This window comes from Thamnophis sirtalis, unplaced genomic scaffold, assembly GCF_051295495.1.
Source record: "Thamnophis sirtalis isolate CommonGarterSnake01/CBP01778 unplaced genomic scaffold, rThaSir2_p1.2 scaffold_4, whole genome shotgun sequence".
Lineage (NCBI taxonomy): Eukaryota > Metazoa > Chordata > Lepidosauria > Squamata > Natricidae > Thamnophis > Thamnophis sirtalis.
In genome coordinates, this window is record NW_028261384.1 from 123,520,894 (window position 1) to 123,546,737 (window position 25,844).

General features: G+C 45.6%; 1 protein-coding gene across 1 annotated transcript; it reads right to left on the reverse strand.

The window, feature by feature from the left end:
• Nucleotides 1-307: 307 nt before the first annotated feature.
• ORAI3 (ORAI calcium release-activated calcium modulator 3) lies at nt 308-24,538 on the reverse strand. Its single transcript, XM_014076635.2, has 2 exons — nt 23,952-24,538; nt 308-3,557 (listed from the first exon to the last, which is right to left on the reverse strand). Exons 1-2 carry the CDS (start codon nt 24,204-24,206, stop codon nt 2,988-2,990), a joined length of 825 nt encoding a protein of 274 aa, XP_013932110.2. The 5' UTR covers nt 24,207-24,538; the 3' UTR covers nt 308-2,987.
• Nucleotides 24,539-25,844: the final 1,306 nt, after the last annotated feature.

Sequence of the window (25,844 nt, forward strand, 5' to 3'; positions counted from 1 at the left end):
TCTACAATACAACAGCGGCAGATGAAAGAGAGAATATCCAATCCAAGTTGAGCCGTTCCAGCTGCATGTCTCATCTTGGATGAATGTTCCTGTATACAATCCCATGTAATAAAATCTGAGCATGTCAAACGTTGTTACTGCAAAAGTTGGGCTAAAGAACACTGATGAGTGATCCCTTTCTAAATGCAGGGATACCAGTTGGGGAAGCCATGATTTATGCAGAGCTTGTAATAACTGGGAGTGATGTATCAGTTAATTTCAGTCTATTCCTTTAATAATTTGACTTAGACAAACTTCATTTTTTTTCTTTAAAAACATTTTATTTATATACATAAACATGCCCCTATTGGTAGTCGCTGTCCTTCAGTAATAGAAATGAGTTCGAGAATACATGATAAAGCGTGTACCAAGCTTTTAGTTGTGTACCATTCACAAGTATAAAAACTCTAGCCCTGCATGATTAAGATGTAAACCACCTTTGCGTCTCAGATGCATTAGACTACAAAACCCATGATCATTCTAACTCAGATTTATAGGGAAGCTGTGTTCCAGTGCATTCAGAAGCCAGGCTAGTCAAGGCTGATATAAACTAAACTGGTTTCCCTAATACTTTTAAAAGCCAAACTCTGGGACGTACAAGTAATTGAGCTGGCCTCATTAAACTAAATTCATTTTTTAACCGGAAAGTAAAGCATTGCTTGATAGAAGAGTGTTGAATATTTAGCAGCCGCTGTGCTTCAGATATTTTTAGCAGTATCCCCAGCCAACTTCCATGCATTTTTTCTTCTTCTCATTACTGCTTGTGTGACGTAGCACTCTGCTTTTCAATCTCAGCAACTTTTAAGATGCATGGACTTCAACTCCCAGAATTGAAGAATTCACCTTCCCATGCTGACTGGGGAATTCTGGGATTTGAACTCCATGCATCTTAAAGTTGCTGAGGTTGAGAAACTGACCTCCAGCTGCTGGGAATGTGAACTGGGCTTCCTGTACATCTAATTCTGCTTTGATTCCCCTCCCCATCTTCCTACATGCACATCTTGAAGATGTGTTTTCCTTGTCCAATAAAACAACTATAGAATCCATGATAGAGAAAAGACAGGTTATTTTTATCCATTCAAAAATATCTTTTCCATCGTCCCAATTATCTCCAACTACTTTGCTCCCCAAAATGGATGCATGTGGCTCCTAATCCTGAGGAAGCAGAACTCTTAAGGGAGAACATCTGAACATTCATGAAGAGATGAACAGCTGAAGACCGAAGGCTTAAGCTGCTCCACTTCCTGTTCAGCAGGAAACCTTCCACTGTGGCCGTTTCCTTGGATAAAGACCCATATGTACGTCTTGTGACATATTCGATAGAGAGCTGCCTGTGATATCTTGGTCTAACGTTCTTGTTTCAGGCATCTTCTTCTAGAATGTGGCATTTCCTGTCTACAACTGCCGCTCAGCATCTTCAACCATAAGATAAGATTGTGGTCCACATCTGTTCAGGACAGGAAGTTGAGGAAGGTGGAAAGAGAGAAGATTGGTTTTAACGCTCAGTGGCTCTCCTCACCAAAGACTGAGGCCAAATCTGTCCTTGAAGAAAACACAAGGGGCAAGCAAAATTCCACCCCCAAATTCCTAAACTGGACTTAGATTTATTTAACTTCTACCACACCCCAATAGTCTGCTTTCTCCTCTGGAAAAATACCCCAAGCAATGAAGCCATCTCCCACTGGAGCCAAGCAGTCTGTCCCTTCCGTTGTCGTCCCCCTCCCCTCCGGGGTCTGTGTCGTCCCGTCCCCCCCAGGATACTGTGTGACTTTGTCTCTATAAATAAGGATCCCTAGGGAGGGGCAGACAATTTATGACTGGGGGCAAAGCACATATATGGGGATAATATGCATGTTCCAGGAATTCCTGGGTCAGAAGTCCAACTTTCTGTACCGACCCCAATTCTGACAATGATCCAAAACTGATGCCAAGTTTCCAAAGAGGTAAGCAAACAAGCATTTGAGGAATGGCATAGACTGCATGGGAAGAGTTTGGCTACAGAACAGTGTCCTCCATCCTGGTGCCTTCCAGATGTGCTAGGTCAAACACCCTGCCTGGGAATGTGGGATTCAGGGTGTCCCAAAAATGGTGGGCGGGGGAAGGGACTAACTGGAAGAATTGCATTTACAATGCCGAGTCCAAGATGCAAATACTTCCTAGCCCCTTTGAGAATCCAAGGCTGTGCCGTCTGGAGATGCAGCCACTCTCCATCAAACTGATGGAAAGGTTTGGTATTGGGGATATCTTCAGATTGTCCAACAAACAGCAAGAGGAACTGCACAGTGAAAGCTGAAGGGGACATCAGCTTGAGAATGTCAGGACTTAATTAGGCCACAATGTTAGGCCTGCTAGGGACCTAGCAGGTCGAACACCTGTTCAAAAGTTAGCCCAATGAATCTTGGTTGGTGAACTCTACCATTTCTTATGTACAAAGATGAGAAGAAGAGGGAAATGGACTGAGGGAAGAGGGAAACGGACTGAACCCACCCATTTCAAAATGTCAGAAATACCAAAGACCTTTTGATTATCTTCTGTTCTGCAGACAAAGTTGAAATCTTACAGGACAAAGCAACAGTCTCACCCCTGGAGAGGCTAAAGCTGTCCCTCCTCCCCCTCAACAACTGCCTCCTGTAAACATTTTACTGTAGGATCGAAAATCTACCAAACGGGCATTCCCCAGGGAAGGCTCCCTAGATTTCACTCCCTGCTCTTTTCAAGAGCAACCATTTCTCCTGGTCTTGAAAATTGTCTCCTAGGAAATGCAAATACATGTTGGGATGTTGGAAGACTGTGGAGTGACATCAACACCACAGCTTTGGGGTTAAATTCCAACAGTGGCAGTTACTTAACAATTTTTCCGTCGAGACAAAATCAGGATACAACCGACGTCAGCGGGGCCTTTCTCTCCGAAAGTTCACATCAGTTGCAGTTCAAGTGAGGCTGCCAACTCACACCACTTGCAGAGATGTGGCTTCTCCGTCCAACTGATATTTGATCTGGTTAAGTTCTTCCAGCTCTTGCTGATGCCGGTCAGTTTTGTGTCCCACCAAGGAGCGGTAGAAATGCAAAGCAAAGATGATGAACACGACGCCAACTGGAACCATAATCACCGTGGAGGCCATGGCAGCATTCCAGCCAGAGCTGTCTGTGGGGGCTGTGGCGTTGCCATCGTGGGGCCTTTCTGGAGCGCAGCACTTCCTGCTTGCCCCCATGTTGCCGACAGGCATAAACTTGACCCAGCAGATCAACACCACTTCAGCGAGGAAGAGGAAGATCCCCAAGGCTGTGGAGAAGCCCCAGGCCAGCTCAATGTAGTGGTGCATTCGTTCGTGGGGAGACTCGTTGACCGAATTGAGGTTGTGGATGTTGCTGACGGCTTCAATATTGGGCAAGATGCAGGTGCTGATCATAAGAGCGAAGAGGTGGACGGCCACCAGCACCGTCGTGCAGGCACTGAAGGCCACCAGCAGCTGCCAAGGGTAGTCGTAGTCTTCCAGCTGCACCTCCACCATGGCTACCTGGAGAAGGATAGAATGTTGTAACTTAAAGAAACTAACCGTTGAAAGTCATTCAATGGCTCAGTGCAAATGGGAACCCAGCTTTTTAATCTTATTTTATTTTGGCTGTCAAATTGTTTTTAAAAATGTCTCGGCGCTATATTTATTCCAGCAGGATAACCCAATAATTCTCTCTCATTTTACTAATCTTAGTTCAACAGAGCAGATAATTTTGTGGGGGGTGGGCAATGGTAGATGAGGAATTAGAGACCTTCTTATGGATGTTCAAACTTTCAGTTGGTCCAGGGACACTTACTGGAAAAATAACGAGCAAGGTTTGCACCCCATCACCAATTTTTCCTTCTACTGGGCCTCCAGATGTTTTTTTATTACCCAAACTACTTTCTAGCTAATATTTCTGTAGTGGTTAAGGCAGTGTTTCTCAATTTAGCAACTTCAAGATGTGCGGACTTCAACTCCCAGAATTCCCCAGCCAGCCATGGTGGCTGGGGGATTCTGGGAGTTGAGGTCCACAACTCTCAGAAATGACAAGATTGAGAAATACTAAGTTAAGGCATCAGGCTAGAAACAGATTGACCAGGAATTCTAGTTCCTGCCATGGACATGAAGTCAGCAGGATGGCCTTGGGCCAGGCACTGTCTTAACCCAAGGAAGAAAGCAATGGTAAATGACTTCTGAAATCTTGCTCAGAAAATTGTAGGGGCTACTTCAGGAAGTTGCCAGACGTTCAGGAAGTTGCCACTGATCAGAAGACGACATAAAAATCAAACAAGTAGAACAGGCCACCTATTTTTGCCTTGCCAGCAAGGTTTTGCAAAAAGCACTAGAGTGAATAGACTCTATCCACCCGCCCCCCCTTTTTTATTTCCATAAATGCAAGGAGGCGACCAGTGTCATGCTTGGAGACCTTGAATTAACAAAATAAGCAAGATTGGTGGATTGGTTCGCTGCATGCAACTTCCCTTTCTTTATATATCTTATTTTTTTTTAAGAAAAACAAACTTCATAATACCAAGGAAGCTTTGTGGTAAACACTGCACAATTTGCCTAATTTTTTTTTAACCCACCCTGCTTTGAACTCAGGAGGAGCCACAGGAGCAAAGTTATTCTAACCCTGTTTGCTCAGAAATAATTCCCTGAGAGATCAAGGACTCCAGCTCCTCAGTGGATCTGTTTAGAATAGTAGCTTCCAGTTCCTTCCAGAGAGATACACCGGCTTTGTAATGTTTTCTTTTTAAACTATTAAAAGAAAAATGAAAAACACAGCAAGAGCTGAAGGGAAAATGTGTTTCAAACCAACGCAGCCAGCTACATCCCAATTTATGCTTTTATGTCCAGATGTAAATCGGCTTAACAACTTTTAATCTTAATAACTTTACATTGGGTGGACTTCAGCTCCCGGAATTCCCCAGCTAGCATGGTTGACTGGGGAATTCTGGGAGCTGAAGTCCCCACAACTTAAAAGTTGCCAAGTGTGAAACTTCTTCAATCTGGTGCCACCCTGGTTTGTTGGCCATCTCTAGCTACCATAGCCTGGGATAATAGAAACTTAAGTTCAACACTTAATGACTATCCTAACACTTTGTGACTATCACTAAGTGTTGTATCTTACGATTCTTGATGAATGTATACTATTTTATTTTTCTTTATGTACATTGAGAACTTATGCACCAAAGGCAAATTCCTTGTGTGTCCAATCACACTTGGCCACTAAAGAATTCTATTCTATTCTATTCTATTCTATTCTATTCTGCTCTGCTCTACTCTAAGTTCAACACATCTGAACAGTCCACTTATTCAGGTGAGCATCTCCACTTTCTCCTCTCACTTTCTCTCTCATCTACATCTGTACATGAAGTCCTCAACGGGGGCAGTTACAGGTAGCCCTCGACTTACAACAGTTTGTTTAGTGACTGTTCAAAGTTACAACAGCACTGAAAAAAGTGACTTACGACCATTGCAGCATCCCCACGGTCACATGACCAAAATTCAGACGCTTGGAACTGACTCCTATTTATGACCCTAGCAGCATCCTGAGATCGTATGATCCCCTTATGTGACTTTCTCACGGGCAAAGCCAAGGGGGAAGTCAGTTTCACTTAACCACCAAGTTACTAACTTTACAACTGTAAAGTCCACTTAACAACTCTGGCAAGAAAGGTCGCAAAATGGGGCAAACCAAGCTTAAGTGCATGGCCCTCAGTTGTGCCCTTGCTGCTGGTAAAATGACGGAGGTTTGATCAAAACCTACCATTTTAAACCCAAATGTGCTTTTTCTGGAGGCTCCTGGACTTTCTTGTTTTTTTTTTCCTTTGAAGATGTTTTGCTTCTCATCCAAGAAGCTTCTTCGGCTCTGAGAGGATAGTGGGGAATGGGAGAATTTATATTCCTTCCTTAAGCACCTTTGGGACAACCATGACCTGGATGACCGAGAATCTCTACAGATTGCTGTTTTTAAGCTTCCCTGGAGCTGCTTAGATGACGATCCCAATTCTTTATGAGTTGATTGGAGCATGACGCAGAACAAATAAATATATCTCGGCCAGTTGTATTGCAGTTCTACCACCCCTGCAGGCATCTCAGCTGCAGAGAGAAGAGACCGTGTGCAACTTTGTCCTGGTGCTTACCTCTACAGCCAAGTATGATCCGTAGTTCCTCTTAAAGTTATTAATCCCCAACTTGGCACAAGAGCGTGCTGCTTGAAGAAAATTGGGGGAGGGTAGCGTCCCATTTTCTGGTCTGGCTGGTTATAGCTCCAGCTTTGGCTTAAGTTCCAGTTCCTTGGCAGTTTCCCCAGATAATTTGGGGAGGTGGTGGTGGGGGAGATGGAAGAGGCGGCTGGCTTTAAGCCCCAACAAAATGGCTCCCTCCATCTGATTCAACACCTTCTGGCAGACACGTAAACAGGCGCCTTATAAAGTTCTTGAAAAGGGAAGCCTCTCCAGACCCACAAAAGGAAATATCTCCAAGCACTTTGGTGGGTCTCCCAACAAGAAGGGGGTTAATATGTCCCAGGAAAGAGCCCAACTGGAAGCCATGAATCAAGTTACTGGCTAGGAAGGGGAAGAGAGGCAAGAGATGAGCAGTTTATTTTCCAAAAGTGGGCCACCGTTAAATGGAGTGGTGACAGCTAGTTGGCCGAAAGTCCCACAAGATAACACGTGGTGCCTGGCTGGGGATAAATAAGAAGACTTGAAGGAAGAGGTAGAGGACACCGACTTCATGCTCAGTTCCAGGGTGGGAACATCCAGCTCTAGATTTTTAATGGCGCCTTCCCCAAATCCTAACATTAAAAACCCCAATTTGGATTCTCTTCTACTTCCTGCTTTTCAAGAGAAACAAGGAGCGGAAGTAAGCCCCCCCCCCCCTTGCACAGACGCCTCCGTTTAAATGTTGGGCAAAAGTACAGGTAGTCCCTCGACTTACAACAGTCCATTAAGTGACCGTCCAAAGTGACAACGCCACTGAAAAAAGTGACTTTTTCCACAGTTGCAACCTTTGCAGCATTCCCCATGATAACGCGATCAAAATTCAGGTGCCAGGCCATGGGTTCATACTTAGGACTGTTGCCGTGTCCCAAGGTCATGTGGTCACCTTTTGCGACCTCCTGTCAAGCAAAGGGGAAGCCATATTCACTTAACAACTGGCTTACTAACTTACCAACTGCAGCGATTCACTTAACCACTGTGGCAAGAAAAGTTGTAAAATGGGTCAAAACCCACTTAACCAATGACTCACTTAATGACAAGAGATTTTTGGCTTCAGTTGTGGTCGTACGTTGAGGACTACCTGCAAGGGTATCAGAAGACGAGCATTTCTCAACCTGAGACACTTAAGATGGCTGGACTTCAACTCCCAGAATTCATGCTGGCTGGGAAATTCTGGGAGTTTTAAGTCCATTCATCTTGTGGCTCAGGTTGAAAAATTCTACACTAGACTTTTTGTTTCCACTAAGAATTTGAAAACTTGGCCCTTAGGCTGCCTACCATGTTTTAGGAATGACCCAGATGACAATCTCGTCAGTAGTTTGTGGCTTAGCTTTGTCAAATTTATTAAGATGTTCCATTCTGAGAACAATTCAGATCCCAGAGGGACTTCGACAAACATTCCAATTTTGGCTCCTATAAACCCTGATGGGCCTCCTGCCAGCAGCCGCCTCTATTCCCAGAGACTGAAAGCTGCCTCATATTTCCCTCATTTCTATTTTTTGCAGTTGCTTTTAAAGACGCAATCCTATTTTCTGAAACCCAAGGCAGACCTAATTTTCTAACCCAATCTCAGGCGAAGCTGCTTTGTTAAATATATATATATATTTATATATATATGCAAGTAGTCATTGACTGACAGCCATAATTGAGGCCAATATTTTTCTTGCTAAGCGAGACACTTAAGTTGCTAAGTGACTTTTGTCCCATTTTACAGGCTTTCTTGCCACTAGGGTTAAGTGAATCACAGCAGTTAAGTTAGTAACACGGTTGTTAAGTGAATCTGGCTTCCTCATTTATTTTTCTTGTCAGAAGGTCACAATGGGTGATCACATGGCCTGGGGACACTGCGACCCTCCTAAATATGAACCGATTGCCAATCATCCAAATTTTGGTCACATGACCATGGGGGATGCTGCAACAGTCATAAGTGTGAGAAAAGTCATAAACCACTTTTTTCAGTGCTGTCACTGAACTACCGTATTTTTCAGAGTATAATATGCACCTTTTCCCCCAAAAAAAGAGGGTGAAAATCTGGGTGTGTCTTATACACTGAACACAGCATTTTTGGCCTCCTGAAACCCCGCCCCCCTTTGCAAAAATGGATGTGCAGAGGGTTTGGGAGGCCTGCAATGTGCTCCTGGGGGGTTGGGGAGGGCAAAAATGAGTGAAAAATTTGATGTTTTTTGCTCATTCCCCCCTCCAACCCACAGGAGCACTTTGCAGGCCTCCCAAAGCCTATGCATGCCCTGTTTTTTATCGTTTTGCTCCCCCTCCCAGCAGCACGCTACAAGCCTCCCAAAGCCTATGCATGTCCTGTTTTTTAATTGTTTTTGGCTCCCCCCAGCTCCTAGGAGCACTCTGCAAGCCTCCCAAAGCCTATGCTTGTCCTGCTTTTTTATCATTTTTGGCACACACAACCCAGCCCCCAAGAGCACTCTACATGCCTTCCAAAGTCTATGCGTGCCCCGTTTTTTAATCATTTTTGGCTCCCCCACCCATCCCCAGGAGTACTCTACAAGCCTCCCAAAGCCTGTGCATGCCCTGTTTTTAAATCATTTTTGACCCCCCCCCCAGCCCTCAGAAGCACTCTACAAGCTTCCCAAAGCCTGTGCATGCCCTGTTTTTTGAACATTTTCCCCTCCCCAGCCCTCAGAAGCACTCTACAAGCCTCCCAAAGCCTATGCATGTCCTGTTTTTTGCCAAAAAGAATGGGCCGTTTTTTGCTTGTTTATGGGGGTTGGACTAGAATATCTCCAAGGTCCCTTCCAACTCCGTTATTCTGACTAAACCAGGAGACATTATTTCTTCAAATTAAGTCCTGCGGGGCTAACCTATTTTTCAAAGTCTGTAGGGGCTGGTTTCTCTCAATAGATTGAGTGAGAAATCTCCCTCTACATCCTTCTGTAGCATTTCCATTCTTCAACTGTCCTAGGCTCTGAGGCAGGATTCAGGCCAATAACAGAGGAGATCAACAACAACTCAGTATATTGTTGCTGGTTTCTCTAAACCAGTGATTCTCAGCTTTAGCAACTTTAAGAGATGTGGACTTCAATGCCCAGAATTCTGCAACCAGCATGCATACTGGCTGGGGAATTCTGGGAGTTGAAGTCCACATGTCTTAAAGTTGCCAAGATGGAGAAGCACTGCTTAAAAATATACAAATTGCAGCTCTGGCTGAGGGACTGTGACAGCTCGCTTGAATCCAAGTGAAATGAGGATTTGCAGTATTTTTCCCTTCCTTAAAATGCCACTTTCCCCCAATTATATGATTTTTGTGTGTGGCGGGTAGGGAGGGAGACAACACACACACATTTCCAAAACAGAAATTGGTGATTCTGGAACAGGCCTTGCAACTGGTTCAATACTCAGCTTGAGCTCCCTGTTGCTTTGGTTTCCAACAACTAAGATCACACAGTTTTTGCCTTAGGATCTGGCAAGTACATGGCAAGGCTTCCAAAGAGTTGTTTGATTCCTTCCTTTAGGAAATTATGGGTGGCGTCCAATATCCCACCCACATTTTGTAACCCAGTGAGGTACTTTATGCTGGGCTGAATGTCAACATCCAGGTCACTCAGCTGCCTCCGCGACTGGATTTGCACTCGTTTCAAAGGTTCACACTTGGTTATAAGTGGGGCACCTATATAAATATTTGGAATAAATAAATAAATAAGTAAAGTTGGTCACCAATCCAACCAGTCAGCACTCTCTGGCTTTTAGCTTTACCTGTGGGAGCGACCTCTGGATGTACAGACTTCAATTCCCAAAATCCCCCCATGAGCAGGGCAGTGGCGGGTTGCCAATTTTTTTACTACTAGCTTGGGCACGCTCACGCGTGCGTGCAACACCTCTGTGCATGTGCAGAACAGAGGTGGGTTGCTCCCGGTGCGGCCGAACCGGTAGTGACCCAGGCCTGCCACACCCCTGAACCGATTCCCACGGCGCCATTGGACCACCGCCATTTTAGTTTTAGTGGCTGTGCATGTGCATTTCACTGTAAATTGTTCTGAGCATGTGTGAAGAATAATTTACACTGAACAGCGCGCACACTTGCGTGCGTTGCGCATGGGTAGCAAATTGGTAGTAAAACCGGCAGCAACCCACCCCTGGCGCAGAAGCGCCTGGGCGGGTGGGCGGAGCCTCCCGTCACCACTACTACCAGTTTGCTGGATGTGGGCTGCACCAGAAGCAACCCAACCTCTGGAGCTGGGCTGTTTCCAAGAATTCTGGGAAGTGAAGTCCCCATATTTGGAGGGTGCTAAGGTTGGGAAAAGGCTGCTCTATCTGTTTTCCTTCGCTGTCTATGATGAAAATAAAGTAGGGCATATTAAAAACTGATCTTTCTTTTAAAATATATTTTTTATTGTTTTTGCATTTAAAATAGTGCAGTGCAGCGAGGCCGTTATGGCCATACAATGACAAGGTAGAGCTGAGGAATTTGTTCAGTATTTAACGGATAAAGTCGCTCGGATTCGGACAGACCTGGACTCCAATTGCACGGTACCAGCCGAGGTACCGGGGGAAGGTCTTGAGCGGAGTTTATGGATTGAGTTTCAACTTGTCACGCCTGAGGAAGTGGACAAGGCCATGGGAGCGGTGAGCGCCTCCACTTGTATACTGCACCCGTGCCCTTCCTGGCTGGTTTCGACCAGCAGGGAGGTAACACGTGGCTGGATCCAGATGATAATTAACACCTGTCTCCGGGAGGGATCCTTCCCGCTCCTCTTAAAGGATGCAATGGTGAGACCCCTCCTGAAGAAACCGTCTCTGGACCCAGCCATTTTGAGCAACTATCGCCCGGTCTGCAACCTCCCCTTTGTAGGGAAGGTTGTTGAGAAAGTGGTGGCCTCTCAACTCCAACGGTCCTTGGATGAAACCGATTATCTGGATCCCTTTCAGTCCGGTTTCAGGCCTGGCTACAGCACGGAAACTGCTTTGGTCGCACTGATAGATGATCTCTGGCGAGCCAGGGATAGGGGCCAGTCCTCTATCCTAGTGCTCCTTGACCTCTCAGCGGCCTTCGATACCATCGACCATATATCCTTCTGAGACGGTTATGAGAGGTGGGAGTGGGAGGCACCGTTCTTCGGTGGTTCTCCTCCTACCTCTCGGACAGGTCGCAGTCAGTGTTGGTCGAAGGACAGAGGTCGACCCCGAGGCCCCTCAATTATGGGGTGCCACAGGGCTCAGTCCTGTCCCCCCCTCCTATTTAACATCTACATGAAGCCGCTGGGTGAGATCATACAATACCACCAATATGCAGACGATACACAATTGTATCTGTCCGCCCCGTGCCAACTCAGTGAAGCAGTAGAAGTGATGGGCCAGTGCCTGGAGGCTGTCAGGGTCTGGATGGGAACAAACGAGCTTGCACTCAATCCCGACAAGACCGAATGGCTATTGATGTTCCTTCCCAAAGATTGGCTAATTATTCCATCTCTCAGTCTGGGAGGTGAAATTATACGCCCCTCAGAGAGGGTTCGCAATTTGGGAGTCCTCCTGGATCCACAGCTGACTTTAGATCACCAGTTATCGGCTGTGACCAGGAGGGTCTTTGCCCAGGTTCGCCTGGTGCACCAATTGCGGCTCTATCTGGACCGGGAGGCACTTCAGATAGTCACTCACACCCTCGTGACCTCAAGACTGGACTACTGTAATGCGCTTTACATGGGGCTGCCCTTGAAAAGTGTTCGAAGACTTCAGCTAGTCCAGAATGCAGCTGTGCGAGCGATTATGGGTGCACCTAGGTACACCCACGTTACAACTATCCTCCGCGAGCTGCACTGGCTGCCCATTGGTCTCCAGACTCGCTTCAAGGTGCTAGTTGTTACTTATACAGCCCTACATGACATCGGACCTGGGTACCTGAGAGACCGCCTCCTGCCAATTACCTCCCAAAGATCAATTCAATCGCGCAGGCTTGGCCTTCTCCGGGTTCCATCTGCCAGCCAATGCCGGCTGGCGACCCCCCGGGGGAGAGCCTTCTCTGTTGCTGCTCCAGCCCTCTGGAACAACCTCCCCGTGGAGATCTGGACCCTTACTACCCTCCCGACTTCCGTAAAGCTACTACGTCATGGCTGTTCCGGCAGGCTGGGGGCTATTAAAGCACCCAACCCCGTCTTAATTGTGACTGTTGTGGATTTTAAAATTGTTTATTTGTATTGTCTTATTTATTCCCTCCCCTGTTTATTGTGAGCCGCCCGGAGTCCTTCGGGAGTGGGCGGCATACAAAACCAATAAACCTAAGCTTAATGACAGTATATATACATAATCTCATCCATTAACTGTCAGTTTACTTGGTATATTCTCTATCCTATCCAATCACATTATTTACAGTTTGTTCTAGTCTTGTCACCTTGTCTTATACCAACAATAAAATCTGTTCCAAACTTCATACTATTCCTACTCCCCTTTATTTTTTTAATTCTAGGGTAAGCCTATTTCCTTCCATGCAAACCAAGATTTTCCTAATTATGTTTCTGATGGGATACTTTCTTTTTTCCAATACTGCACATAGATTATTTGCACCACTATCAATATATGGACAACTAAATAAAGCACATCCTTAAAAATTAATCTGATGAAGCTACTCAGGATCACTATATGGGAGAAAGAAAATGTGTTGGATACAAGGCTCTTTAGAAGCAGAACATAGACACACAAATACACATTTATTTACATCTAATAAAAGCATTCAAATTCCTTAATAGGTATGGATGTAACCCAGCAGTTTAAATAATAAATATTTAACATACATATGTATGTATATAACATGTCCAAATGTGTGTTATGTATGCATACACTTTTTAGAGCAGGCAACAGAATTTCATTTTCAATGTGTTCCAGTGTGCCCACAGACAAAAATGGCAATATATCTTATCTTTTCTTATTTTACATATACATACATACATACATACATACATGCATATACACATACAGTTGTTGAATTACAATTGTTCATTTAATGACCATTTGAAGTTACAGCGGCACTCAAAAAACTGGCTTATGACCGGACCTCGCATTATGACTTTATTTAACAACTGATTTGCTTAACAGCCATAGCAAAAGGTTGTAAAACTGGGTACAACTCATCCTGGTCCGAATTGTGGTCATAAGTCAAGGACTACAGATAGTCAATTATATCTGTAGTCCCCCAGCTGTGTTTGTGCCTAAAAGAGGGCGGCTGGATTGCTTAAGAACTGCAGCCATAATCCATCAGAGGAGGGTTAAGGGGAGCTGACCTAGGAAACAGGATTCCAAATCCAGAAAACAGATAGAGAAAGCTGAGCTCCCAATTGGTGGGAGAAAGCGAGGTGTAGGGGTTAACACGTAATCTTGTATTTATTTATTTTGGAGATTTATATTGCTGCCTAATCACACATGGCAATTCAAGGCAGCTTACAAGAACATAAAAACATCATATAAAAACTATAAAACTAATAAAAGACAATCCTATAATAAATTAATACAATAATACAATAATATAACTCCCCCATCCCCACCCCATGCCCCAGCAACAACATATCATAAGAGCCATTTAATGGACTCCATCCGACTCTGCGTTTCCCAGGCCCACTGGCAGAACCAGGTCTTCAGCACCTTCCGGAAGAGTGTCAGAGTGGGGGCCATTCTAATCTCTGGGGGAATGATGTTTCAGAGAGAGGGAGCCACCACGGAGAAGGCCCTTCTTCTGGATCCCACCAGGTGTATCTCCCTAGGGCTGTGATGATGAACCTATGGCACGTGTGCCAGAAATGGCATGCAGCGCCATCTCTCTGGCCACATGAGCCGTCGCCCATTGCTCTTTCAGGTTCCGATCGCCAGCCAGCTGGTCTTCATCATGCGCGCGCCGGGAAGATGACCTTCCAGTTTCCGGCACGCGCATGCACACCAGCCACCTGGTTTTCCAGTTTCTGGAGCGCATGTGCACACAAAGATCTGGTGGCCGGTGAGCATGCATGCGCCAGAAACCAGAAGATCATGTTCCTGGTGCATTCATGCGGGTGGCTGCTGTTCCAGTTTCCGGCACGGACACACGCACTCCCATTTGGGCACTCGGTGCCCAAAAGGCTTGCCAACACTGCCCTAAGATATTGTTAGCAGATGGGAGTTTAGAGATTTGTCCAGGAAGATTCTCAGTCATCCAGGTAGGGTTGTCTGAATGTTGAGTCATGCCAACTTCTTTTCTTGTTGGTCCAAAAGATTTCGCTGCTTTTCCAAGTAGCTTTCTCAGCCTGAGCAAATTGGTTGGGCGGGACGAGACACCTCCGTAGATGTCCTCCGGAGTAAGAAATGAAACCTCCCTGGAAAACACGTATGGGATCCACCTAACCAACTTTCTCAGACCGAAGATGTTACTTGGATAAGCAGCGAAACGTTTTGGGCCCACAAGAAGAGACATCTAGTTGACATGACGTAGGCAAGATTAGAGATTCTTAGCAGCCAAATTTGGCTCCTCTGGCCAAGGATGCTTCCAAGAGAACCTACCTAGGCCTAACCCCAATCTGACACAGTGAGATGGTAGTAGAGATGGATGCAACCCAGGACTGTAGGAGAAGCAACCACAAGATCATCGAACCCAGGAATCAACTAATTGATTGGGTGGTCCATGCAACACCCAGCAGTGGAAATCCAGACACATCCCTCAGATGCCAACAGAGGGAAGAAGACACATCAAAGGTTTTATCATCAAAACTGTTTCTGTTTCCATGGCCTCCTAGGAAGAGCATCACAGCAAGCAGGAAGACCAACCTCATCCCTCCCACCAGCCAAAGGAGCGGCTGCAAGAGACTTTTTCTTCACCCTTCCTGTAGATCTGAAGGAAAGAGGAACCCCCCTCTCTAATATAACAGACAGGGAATTAAGACATGCTGTGTTGGCTGGGATGTGAATATCTTTTCAAAGCCACCTTTGATCTAACAATTATTTTTGGTGGTGGGGGTGGGGGCGTTGACAGCACTTTTCCCCCCACTTTCATACAAACCATATCCAGTTTTTGAAAGATTCCCTTGGCAAATATCTCTGCAGTTTTCTTGGCAAGGTTTTTCAGAAGTTGTTTGCCGTTGCCTCCTTCTTCGGGCTTGGCCAAGGTCCCCTACCTGGCTTTGTACCTAAGGTAGGATTAGAACTCATGGCCTCCTGGTTTCTAGCCTGATGCCTTAATCACTAGACCAAACAGCACATTATCTTTGACCATATATGGAGCGTAACTCTCTCTGAGCCCACAAGGAAGACTATTCCCTTCTGAACAACATAAATTCTCTTTCTCGGGATTGCATCATCCGAAAGCCTCTGTGCATTTAAAAATAAAACATAGCCATACTCATGGTTTTTTTTTTTGCCAACAATGAGGTATTTTGTGTTCCAGCAAGATCGATAAATTAAATCTGTCCAGCTGCCCAAACGGTTAGAACCAATATGTTAGAACCATATTTAAGACTTCTGGAGAAACTGACTGACTGCTGGGAAAATAATGCTACTTTACCCCAAGGAGTACATGTAATTAATTAACTGTGGCACAAATTATGGCTTTTTAACTATCACTGTCAAATTAGAAGCATTCTCAATCTTGGGAAGGCTATGTAAGGTTTTAAGAGCTGGAAGAAACACTAGAAAGTTGGTCAAAGCGTAGACAAATGTGTAACTTTATTCCCTTGAAATGTTTTCCCATCTTCCTTTTCTCCAGTTTTGTCATTGTAATCACCTAAGCTGCCAAAATTCTGGTCTAGATAAATGGAAGAGGCATTTGTTGCTATTAAAAAAAAAAAATCAACAGCACGTTTACAGGTACGCCTCGGATTTATGACCATAATTGGTGGTCATAAATTTATGTTGCTAATTGAATTTGTGAGTTTTGCCTCATTTTACAACTTTTCTTGCCACAGTTAACCGAATCATTGCAATGGTGAAGTCTGTAACACAGCTGCTAAGTGAATCTGGCTTCCCCTATGGACTTCGCTTGTCATAAGTTCGGAGAAGCGGATCACATGATCCCAGGATCCTACAACCGTCATAAATATGAATCAGTTGCCAAGCATTTGAATTTTGAGTATGTGGCCATGGGGATGCTGCAGTGGTCGTTAAGTGGTCATGTCACTTTTTTCAGTGCTATTGTAACTTAAAGGGCCACAAAATGAACTGTTGTAAGTCAAGGACTACCTGTGCTTAAAAAAAAAAAAAAAATCAAAGATGCTTTGAGGAAAAAATAACTCAGGAGACTATTGTGTTCTAACTAGACCTGTTGTTTCAAAGCTAGAATAGAAATAAAAATAATAGGAAGAGGATTAGGATAGGATAGAAAACAGAGTTGAAGGGACCTTAGAGCAGTGTTTCTCAACCTTGGCCACTTGAAGATGTCTGGACTTCAACTCCCAGAATTCCCCAGCCAGCATTCACTGGCTGGGGAATTCTGGGAGTTGAAGTCCAGACATCTTCAAGTGGCCAAGGTTGAGAAACACTGCCTTAGAGGTCTTCTAGTCCAGCCCACCCCCCCCCCCCGAGGTGGGTTCCGGCAGAGACTACTGCCAGTTCACTCAGAAACGCACCTAGTGCATGCGCAGCACAACTAAAATTGCTCTGCACATGCGCAGAAGCAAAAAACAATATGGCGGCGCTTACGGCAATGCCAGGAGAACCAGTTTGGGGGTGTGGCAGGCCTGGGTCACTGCCGGTTCCACAAACCAGGCCGCCAAGCTACTACCAGTTTGAACAAACCAGAAGGAACCCACCACAGCAACCCCCTGCTTAGGCAGGAAACCCTATACCATTTCAGACAAATGGTTGTCCAATCTCTCCTTTAAAAACTTCCAGGGTTCACCTACTAGCTGAAACTGGAAGGATAAATGGCAACTTATTCAACTAGCTTTCCAACACTCTAAAGCAACTTTCCCACCATTTTGGTTCCTAATGAATGTGGCAGGCAAATGAGGAGCCCAAAACCCTGATTAATTTCCTGCCTGATTAATTTCCTGCCATGCAGCTCAGCGACTGATCGTAATCAGAGAGGTTGTGTTATTAAACACAGTGAAAAGCTGACTGCCTCAGGCGGCAGGTGTTAGCAGCAACAGCTTTTTAGGGGGAGCAGCCTGCTAAATTGCCCTTCTGTGTTGGGTGCGGCCCCAAATGCGGAAGTGTAAGGCTCTCGGCATATCTGTCTTGGAGAGAGGAAACTTCTCATTTTTTGCTTCAAGCCACCTCTGTCTTGGTCACCGCATTATAAAAAAAAATAAAAGATGTTGAGGCTGAAAAAAGGGTAGAGAAGAGGAACTAAGATAATTTAGGGCCTGGAAACTGAAACATGTGAAGAACGATTGCAGGAATTGGACATGGCTAAAATAAGGATTATAGCAGTGTTCCAATATTTGAGGGGCTGCCACAAAGATAGGCGGTCAACTTATTTTCCAAAGCACCTGAAGGCAGGGCAAGAAGCCATGGATGGAAACTAATCAAGGAGAGAAGCAACTTAGAACTAAGGAGAAATTTCCTGATGGAACAATTAATCAGTGGAACAACTTGCTTCCAGAAGTTGTGAATGCTCTAACATAAAGAAGAGATTGGACAGCCATTTGTCTGAAATGATATACGGTTTCCTGCCTGAGCAAGAGATTGGACTAGAAATCCTCCAAGGTCCCTTCCAACTCTGGTATTCTGACTATACCAGGAGACCATACCTAGTTAGAAACTTCCTAACAGTGGGAACAATTAACCAGTGATACAGCTTCTAGTTTTAAGATAGAAGAAACTGGACTACCACTTGTCTGAAATGGGGTCTCCTGCTTGAGCAGAGGGTTGGACTAGAAGACCTCCAAGGTCCCTTCCAGTTCTATTCTCTATTCTCTGGCCTCAGATTTCCACCCAACCCATCTAATAGGACTGTTGTAAACAAAGGAGTGGGTGGAAAACCTTATCGGTGAATCTGAGTCCTCCCGGACGAAAGGAGAGACAAAGATAAATTAAAATGTGTGGTATACTGAAATTGTGGCAAAAGATATGTTCTATGAGGGCCTTAGGCAAAAGATCCTCTGATGTCCAATTTTTATTAAATTTATTAAATTTTTATTGGCCGTTCATCTTGCTTGTCAGTAGGTCACAGTAAATTTGTATTTGTATTTGTATTTATTGTCACTTATAGGCCGCCCTTTTCCCTGAGGGGACTAAGGGCGGCTTACAACTCATGGGAAGGGAGTGCAAGACAGAACGTAAAATAATATGTGGGTACAAATAAAAATAGCAATAAAACACAACATTCATTCAACAAAAAAAAAAAAAAAAAATGATTAACATTTTGTGTGCTTAGCAATCAGCTTACATTTATAGTGTGTTCAGTGTTCTGCAGTCATATGAACTGATTTTCGATGTGTTTTACCCATTTCTACTGTTTATTTCCAGTTTCTAGCAAAATGCCCATTGATGAAAATAGGCTCATTTAATGACTGCAGCGTTTATTCAACAACCATGGCATTTACTTAACAACTGCTGCAAAAAAAGTTGTAAAATTAGATGAAGTCAAGTGGTGACCTGCTTAATGACTGTCACACTTTATTCAGAGCTCAATTGTGGTCATAAATCAAGAACTGTCTGCAACTCACACTGGTTCTCCCATTACAAGTGTATGTGCATGTGCGTGTGTTTGTGTTTGATACCATAGCTAAACAACACCCCTTTTTCCTACCAATTTTTACTTCCACTTTTCCTTTTCATCTCTTCTTTCTCATTCACTGGCTTTCTACTTCACAGAATGGAAACTGAATTTCTAAGAATTTGACAGGTGCTCAAATTCAGCCATGGCTTCATTTCATTATTAAAATACCCCCTTTTTACCAATACATTTGATGGGGTTAAAAACGTGAATTGATCCTCTAGTTCACTTTGCTGACTTTAAAATTTCCTGGTGACTGGCGACTACGCGGAGGAGAGCCTTCTCAGTTGCAGCTCCGACATTATGGAACAACCTCCCCGTGGAGATCCGTACCCTCACCACAGTCCAGGCCTTCCGCACAGCCCTCAAGAACTGGCTATCCCGTCAGGCCTGGGGATAGGATTACACTAACCCCGCCCGAATGTTGAGTGAATGTTGTGTTTTTACGATTAATTTTCTTTTTATCACGATTCTTTTCTTTTTAAGTCTTGTCTCGCACTCCCTTCCCTTATTGTTGTAAGCCGCCCTGAGTCCCCTCAGGGAAAAGGGCGGCATATAAATTTTCAATAAAATGAAAAAAAAAAAAAAATTCGGGTGGGGTGTATGAAGATCTTATCCCCAGGCCTGATGGGATAGCCAGATCTTAAGGGCTGTGCGGAAGCTCTGGACTGTGGTGAGGGTGCGAATCTCTACGGGGAGATCACATGATTGTGGGTCAAAAATATGAACCAGTTACCAAGCATCTGAATATTGATCACATAACCGTGGGGATGTTACAAAAGTCATCACTCTGACAGATGATTGTAAGTCTCTTTGTTCAGTGCCGTTGTAACTTTGAACAGTCACTAAATGAACTGTCGTAAGTCGAGGACTATCTGTACTCTCAGAAGGCACAGTGTTAGGCCACTGCTAGCGTGCCAAAACAGTTGGATAGTGGACGGCTGCAGGGGAGGACTCTCTGTACAGCTGGTCCTCGACTTACAAGCATTCATTTAGCATCCGCACATGGTTACGATGACACTGAAAGAGGGACTTACGACCAGCAATTGCATTTACAATCACAGCAGCATCTCCACAGTCAGTTGATTAAAATTCAGGCACTTGGCAATCCGCATGTATTTACAACAGCTAAAAGCGTCCTGGGTTCATGTGATCGCCACAGGTAACCATCCCAGCCAGTTTCTGACATGCAAAACAACGGGGGGGGGAGATCTGGATTCACTTAACAACCGCATGATTCCCTTTACAACTGCAATGATTCACTTAATAACTTAATGCACACGCTCAGGGGCTTTGGGGGCTTACGACATGACATGAGCATTCCAGAATTAACATGTGCACGCGCGCGCGCACACACACACACACACACACACGGAGCACCGTGGAACGAAAGAGGGAAAAAAAGTTTCAGCAAATGAGCTCTTCCCTTGTTAAAAAAGTCTCCTGTGGCAGCACCAAATGAATCAGCTTTTGGCTTTGAGGGGTGGGGAAAGCGGCAGAAAAAGAGAAGTCAAAATGGCTGGGCCTTCATCAACAGTGGTGGCGAATTTCCTGGCGTCTTTTTTAAAATCAGTTGATCAGTTTTCCTTTTTGCGTTTGAAAACAAGGCCTATTTTAGGATTTGTAAATAAAGCCGGGAGGGTCGCAAAAGGTGGATAAAGTTAAAGCCCTTTAATCCAAAACATTTTCCTCCTCCTATTTTCCCCACAACCCTGTGAGGTGGGTCAGGCTGAGAGAGAGAAAAAGAGAGAGAGAAAAGAGAGAGAGAGAGAGAGGGAGGGAGAGGGAGAGGGAGAGAGACCAGCCCAAAGTCACCTAAACTGGCTTTCTTTTATGGCTAAAGTAGGACTCAAACTCACAGTATCCTGCTTTCTAGCCTGGAGCCTTAACCATTAAACCTAACTGTTCTCTTGGATGGCTTTTGTATATCGTTCCTTAAATTTCGCATAGTTTTTAATTATGGCAAGCTGCCTGGAGTCATGAATTTGAGAGGAGTGGCCACATAAATTGAAATAATAAATACGGCATCCAGAAAGGTTGGGCTGACATGTTTACACCCCATCCCCCAACTTTATAGAGAGACTTGTAAACAAAAGTAGTTTTTTTTCCCCCAAGCAGGATGCTCTTGGTTGCTTTGGACTACAACACCCATCATTTTAGCCAGATAGCCATTATAGACTATGGGATCCGCACTCCAAAACTTTTTGAAAAGCATGCCTCGCTTGGGAAAAGTCAGAAGGGAGCCTGGAAGCTGCACATGGCAAATGCTCCTACCCCAGAGTTGTATTTTAAGGCGATGTTAAGTCAGCCTTAAGGAAAGCTTTGGCTCGGTGGCTAAGACACTGAGCTTGTCAATCAGAAAGGTCGGCAGTTTGGCGGTTCGAATCCCTAATGGAGTGAGCTCCCGCTACTTGCCCCAGTTTCTGCCAACTTGGCAGTTCGAAAGTAAACAATGCAAGTAGAAAAATAGGGATCATCTTTGGTGGGAAGGTAACAGCGTTCCGTGCGCCTTCGACATTTAAGTCATGCCGACTACATGAGAGGCGTCTTGGGACAGCGCTAGCTCTTCGGCTTTGAAACGGAGATGAGCACCGGCCCCTAGAGTTAGGAACGACTAGCACATATGTGTGAGGGAACCCTTAGCTTTATCTCCGTCAACCTTAAGACACTTTAAGGCGTGCGGACTTCAATTCCCAGAATTTTGCAAGTCTTAAAATGGCTGAGGTTAACACAACGTTTCATGGCTTGGAGATGCCACAAGGCTATTTGCGAGGGGAACCATTGGGGAAGAAAAACAGGAAGAAAAACAGTTCTGAACAGTTTTGCAAAATTCAGCCCAGCCACGAAACATAAATCCAATTTTGCACCCCTTTGGGAAAAGAGAGCATAGATCCAGACAGATCCGGAGCCTGCTTTGATGTTCAAGATTAGCCAGTCTTGATATCGATCTGCTGGGGTCAGATTTTAAAAAGTGCAAAAAAAAAATCAGATAGCGGTAACCTGAGGCATTTAACCTCTGGCCCTTTTTTCTGGAAGTGAAGGAAAGATATCCTGCCATGCCAGGGACCACTGAAGGAAAAGCAACGGGAAGGATTGTTATCTGGGTTGGGAAAGAAGGCCCAGAGATACCTGGAGGGAGTTTTCCCTCTTCCTTTTGCAGGAAGGAACCAAGGTTCCCCAGGAGCATGAAGCAAATTCCTGGTCCCGACAAGAACCCCTTTTATTAATTTACTCTGGCTTCTGCTCATTCATATCCAATTCTTTCGAAGGAGGATTTACAGTCACAGACCTTATCTGGCTTGGAGAGCTGACAGGCCGATATCTGCAAACCTTGGCAAGGAGTCTTGGAGAGTCAGGAACCAATTAAACGAACTAATTGTCTCCTGCAAACTCCACTCCCCTTTCGCTCCTCTTTTATTTCTTCTGGGAGGGGTCATTCATCGTCCACCTGTGGCCTTTCTCCCAAGTCGACCCCTGTTCTTTAGCTGTTCCCTTTGTCTGGCAACTCTGCGCATGCGCACACTGGGAAGAGGCTCCAGCTGTTCCTCTGCATCACTGATGTCTGAAAGCAGCTGATAACTGTCTGATGGCTCTGGCCTCCTCTCTGCTTCTGACACAGAGCCCTCATCAGAGCCTTCTCCAGACTCCAGGTCTGACTCGTGTCCCTCCCCAACCTCCTCACTGTCCGATCTGCTGCCAGTTCTGCTGGCCGCTGGTGGGCCACAACAGAAATAGGGAATGCGTGAAACAGGAGCCTTGTGCCCGCATTTTCTATTAGCAGCTCCCACAGGTAGTCCTTGATTACAACAGTTCATTTAGTGACTGTTTGAAGTCACGGCATCACTGAGAGAAGGGGCTTATGACCATTTTTCACACATACAACAGCATCTCCAGGGTTACATGATCAAAATTCAAATATTGGGCAACTGACTCATATTTCCGACGGTTGCAGTATCCCAAGGCCACTGGGTCAATTTTGCAACTTTGTGACAAGAAAAAGTCAACAGGGAGTCCAGATTCACTTAACAACTGTGTTATTAATTTTAAAAGTGTGGCGAGTGATTGGCTTAACAACTGAGGCAAGAAAGAAAGTGGGGCGAAGTGGGGCAAAAACTCAGCAAATGCCTCACTTAGCAACATAAATTTTGGGCACAACTGTGGTCGTATCTTGAGGACTACCTGTGTTTATGACAGAAGTGCCATGTGATAACTATTTTCAACCTTGTGTCTCTGCATTTGTAGAGCAGCAGAGGTAAAAGACCTATTTGATTGCTGCTTATATAAGGGGGGTGGGGTGAGAGACAGATACCTTGGTCTATATACCAAACGAATGGCCCATTGGGATCCCCATATCAAAACAACTTACCTTATGTGCAGACGGAACAGGAAAATAACATTTAACACAGCACAGACTTAAACAAAATGGTTCGGTTGAGATCTGCATATGTGACAAGTGATTGGCGTAGATTGTAGGGGTGACACCCAAATATAATTTTTATCATATTTTATCCATATCTTAAATTATTATATCCTATTCCATTTTCATTCTGGACTGTATTTTATTCCATTTCCATTTTAAATAGTATTTTATAAAACTATAAAATTTATAAAATTCCATTTTATATTGCTTTTATCAAATTTTAGTAATAATTTGTTTTTGAAACTCTGCACTTTAATATGGCCCAAAGGCTACTCAATAAAGACTCAGGATGGTTAATGTCACCAGCAACTTTGTGACAAGCAAAGCCAATGGGGGATTCCAGATTCACTTAACAATCGTGTTATAATTCAACAAGCATAGAGATTCTCTTAACAACTTAGCAGCAAGAAAGGAACTCAAATGGGACAAAACGTCACTTAGCAAACGTCTCACTTGGCAACAGAAATGGCGGGCTCGATTTTGATCGTAACACCGAGGACTGCCTGGATTTGTCTGCGATGCGCCCGCAAGACCCACGGGCGAGGGCAGCGCGGATCACCGGGTAGAGCGAGCCCAAGCCTTCCAGTCCCCCGACCGACTGCGAGGCGCTTCCCTCCCGTCTCCCCACTCACCATGGCAAAGCCGGAGAGCAGAGCCGAAGTGCGGCTGGAGGCTTTCAACTTGGCCCGGCTAAGATAAAGCCGCCGCCAATTCAGGGCGTGTAGCGAGTGCTGGTTGGCGCTCATCAGCTCCAGGTAACTTCGCCGGACGAACTCTCGGTAAGTGGCGGAGACGCCCAGCGGCTCCGACGACTCCGGGTTCAGCGGCTCCCGCTCCCCTTCCGCGCCCTCGCCCTCCGGCGCCTCGGCTCCCCCGCCGGGTTTCATCGGAGCTGCGGGCGGGCGGCTGGCAAGCACCGAGGGGCGGCAGGCAGGGGCGCGCCCGCCTTTGCCCGCCGGGCCGAGCAAGCGGGACACGGACCGACCGTGCCCGCCGGGGAAAGCGGGAGGAGAAGCGCGGGGTGCTCCCGGGAGACGGCTCAGCCTTTTGGGCCAGAAGCGAACTGCACGGAGGACGCGAACGGGGTGGGAAGCAGATCCCGAAGGATCGTAGCCGGCGAAGAGCGCCCGACCACCGGCGGGGAAAGGAGGGAGATTCCGCCGAAGGAAGCGAAACCCGGACGCGGAGCGGCGCCGGGAGGAAAAGTTGCGATTCGCGCACGGGAGGCTGCGCTGCTGGGTGGGGCGAGGGAGGGACGGAGGGAGGCCGGACCCACAGACGGGGAGGGCGGGCGGGGAGTTTGCTTTGGGGCTTAAAGGAGAAGAGGCGAGGGAAAGGGGCGGCGGCCGCCAGTCGCAGAAAAATCGCTTCTCCGCTGGGTTGCTTAGCTGGGCGTCGTCCTTACCCTCCCGGCCTTCCGCAAAGCCACCAAGTCCTGGCTGCTCCAGCAGACCGGGGGGCTTGGGAAACATCCAGCCCCACGGAAATTGTGAATGTTGCGGTTTTTGTTTTTAAAGTGTTGTCTTTGTCCAGTTTCCCCCTTCCCTTGTCTATTGTGAGCCGCCCGGAGTCCCTCGGGAGTGGGCGGCATACAAGATAAATAAATACAAATACAAATACAAAGTAACAGAATAACGGAGTTGAGAGGGACCTTGGAGGTCTTCTAGTCCAACCCTTTGCTCAGGCAGGAAACCCTACATCACTTCAGACAAATGGTTGTCCAACATCTTCTTTAAAACCTCCAGTGTTGGAGCACCCACAACTTCTGGTGGCAAGTTGTTCCACTGGTTAATTGTTCTAACTGTCAGGAAATTTCTCCTTAGTTCTGGGTTGCTTCTCTCCTTGATCAGTTTCCACCCATTGCTTCTTGTCCTCCCCTCAGGTGCTTTGGAGAATAGGTGGACCCTCAAATATTGGAAGATGGCTATCATGTCACCCTTAGTCTCCCCCCCCCCCCCCATAAAACTAGACATACTATGATAAGGAAGATTGTAAAATGTGGCAAAATTCACTGCGTAGCAACAAGAACCTTTGGACTCATTTATGGCCATTAGGTGAGGGCTACCTGCAGTTAAGAATTTTGGACTCCAAATCTTTTTGAGAAACTGAGCAGGTTGGTGGGGACTTGGACGGGAGACCACCAGGCGATCCCCAGGATGCAGGCCAGGGAGGTAAACAGCTAACACAGCCAAAACAAGCAATCTGGCAGAAGGTGGTGCCAATCCACTTCTGAAGAACTTGACAGGAACACTCTTTTTAAGATTTTGCAACCATAACCTGGATAACTGAGAATCTCCATAGACATTCTTTAAGATTTTACACTTCCGCTAAATAAAAGCAGGAAATCAGCTATAAGATCCAATGCATCAAAGCCATGCATTACTTTCCCCAAACTTGTCAATGTGTTTGGAATTAGAGAGCACATCCCCCCACCCCCTGCAAATTCCAGTTGGGAACTGCAAATGCAGATTTACTTAGAATTAGGCCCCTCTGTGTCCAGTAAAGATTACTCTAAAGAGGCAGTA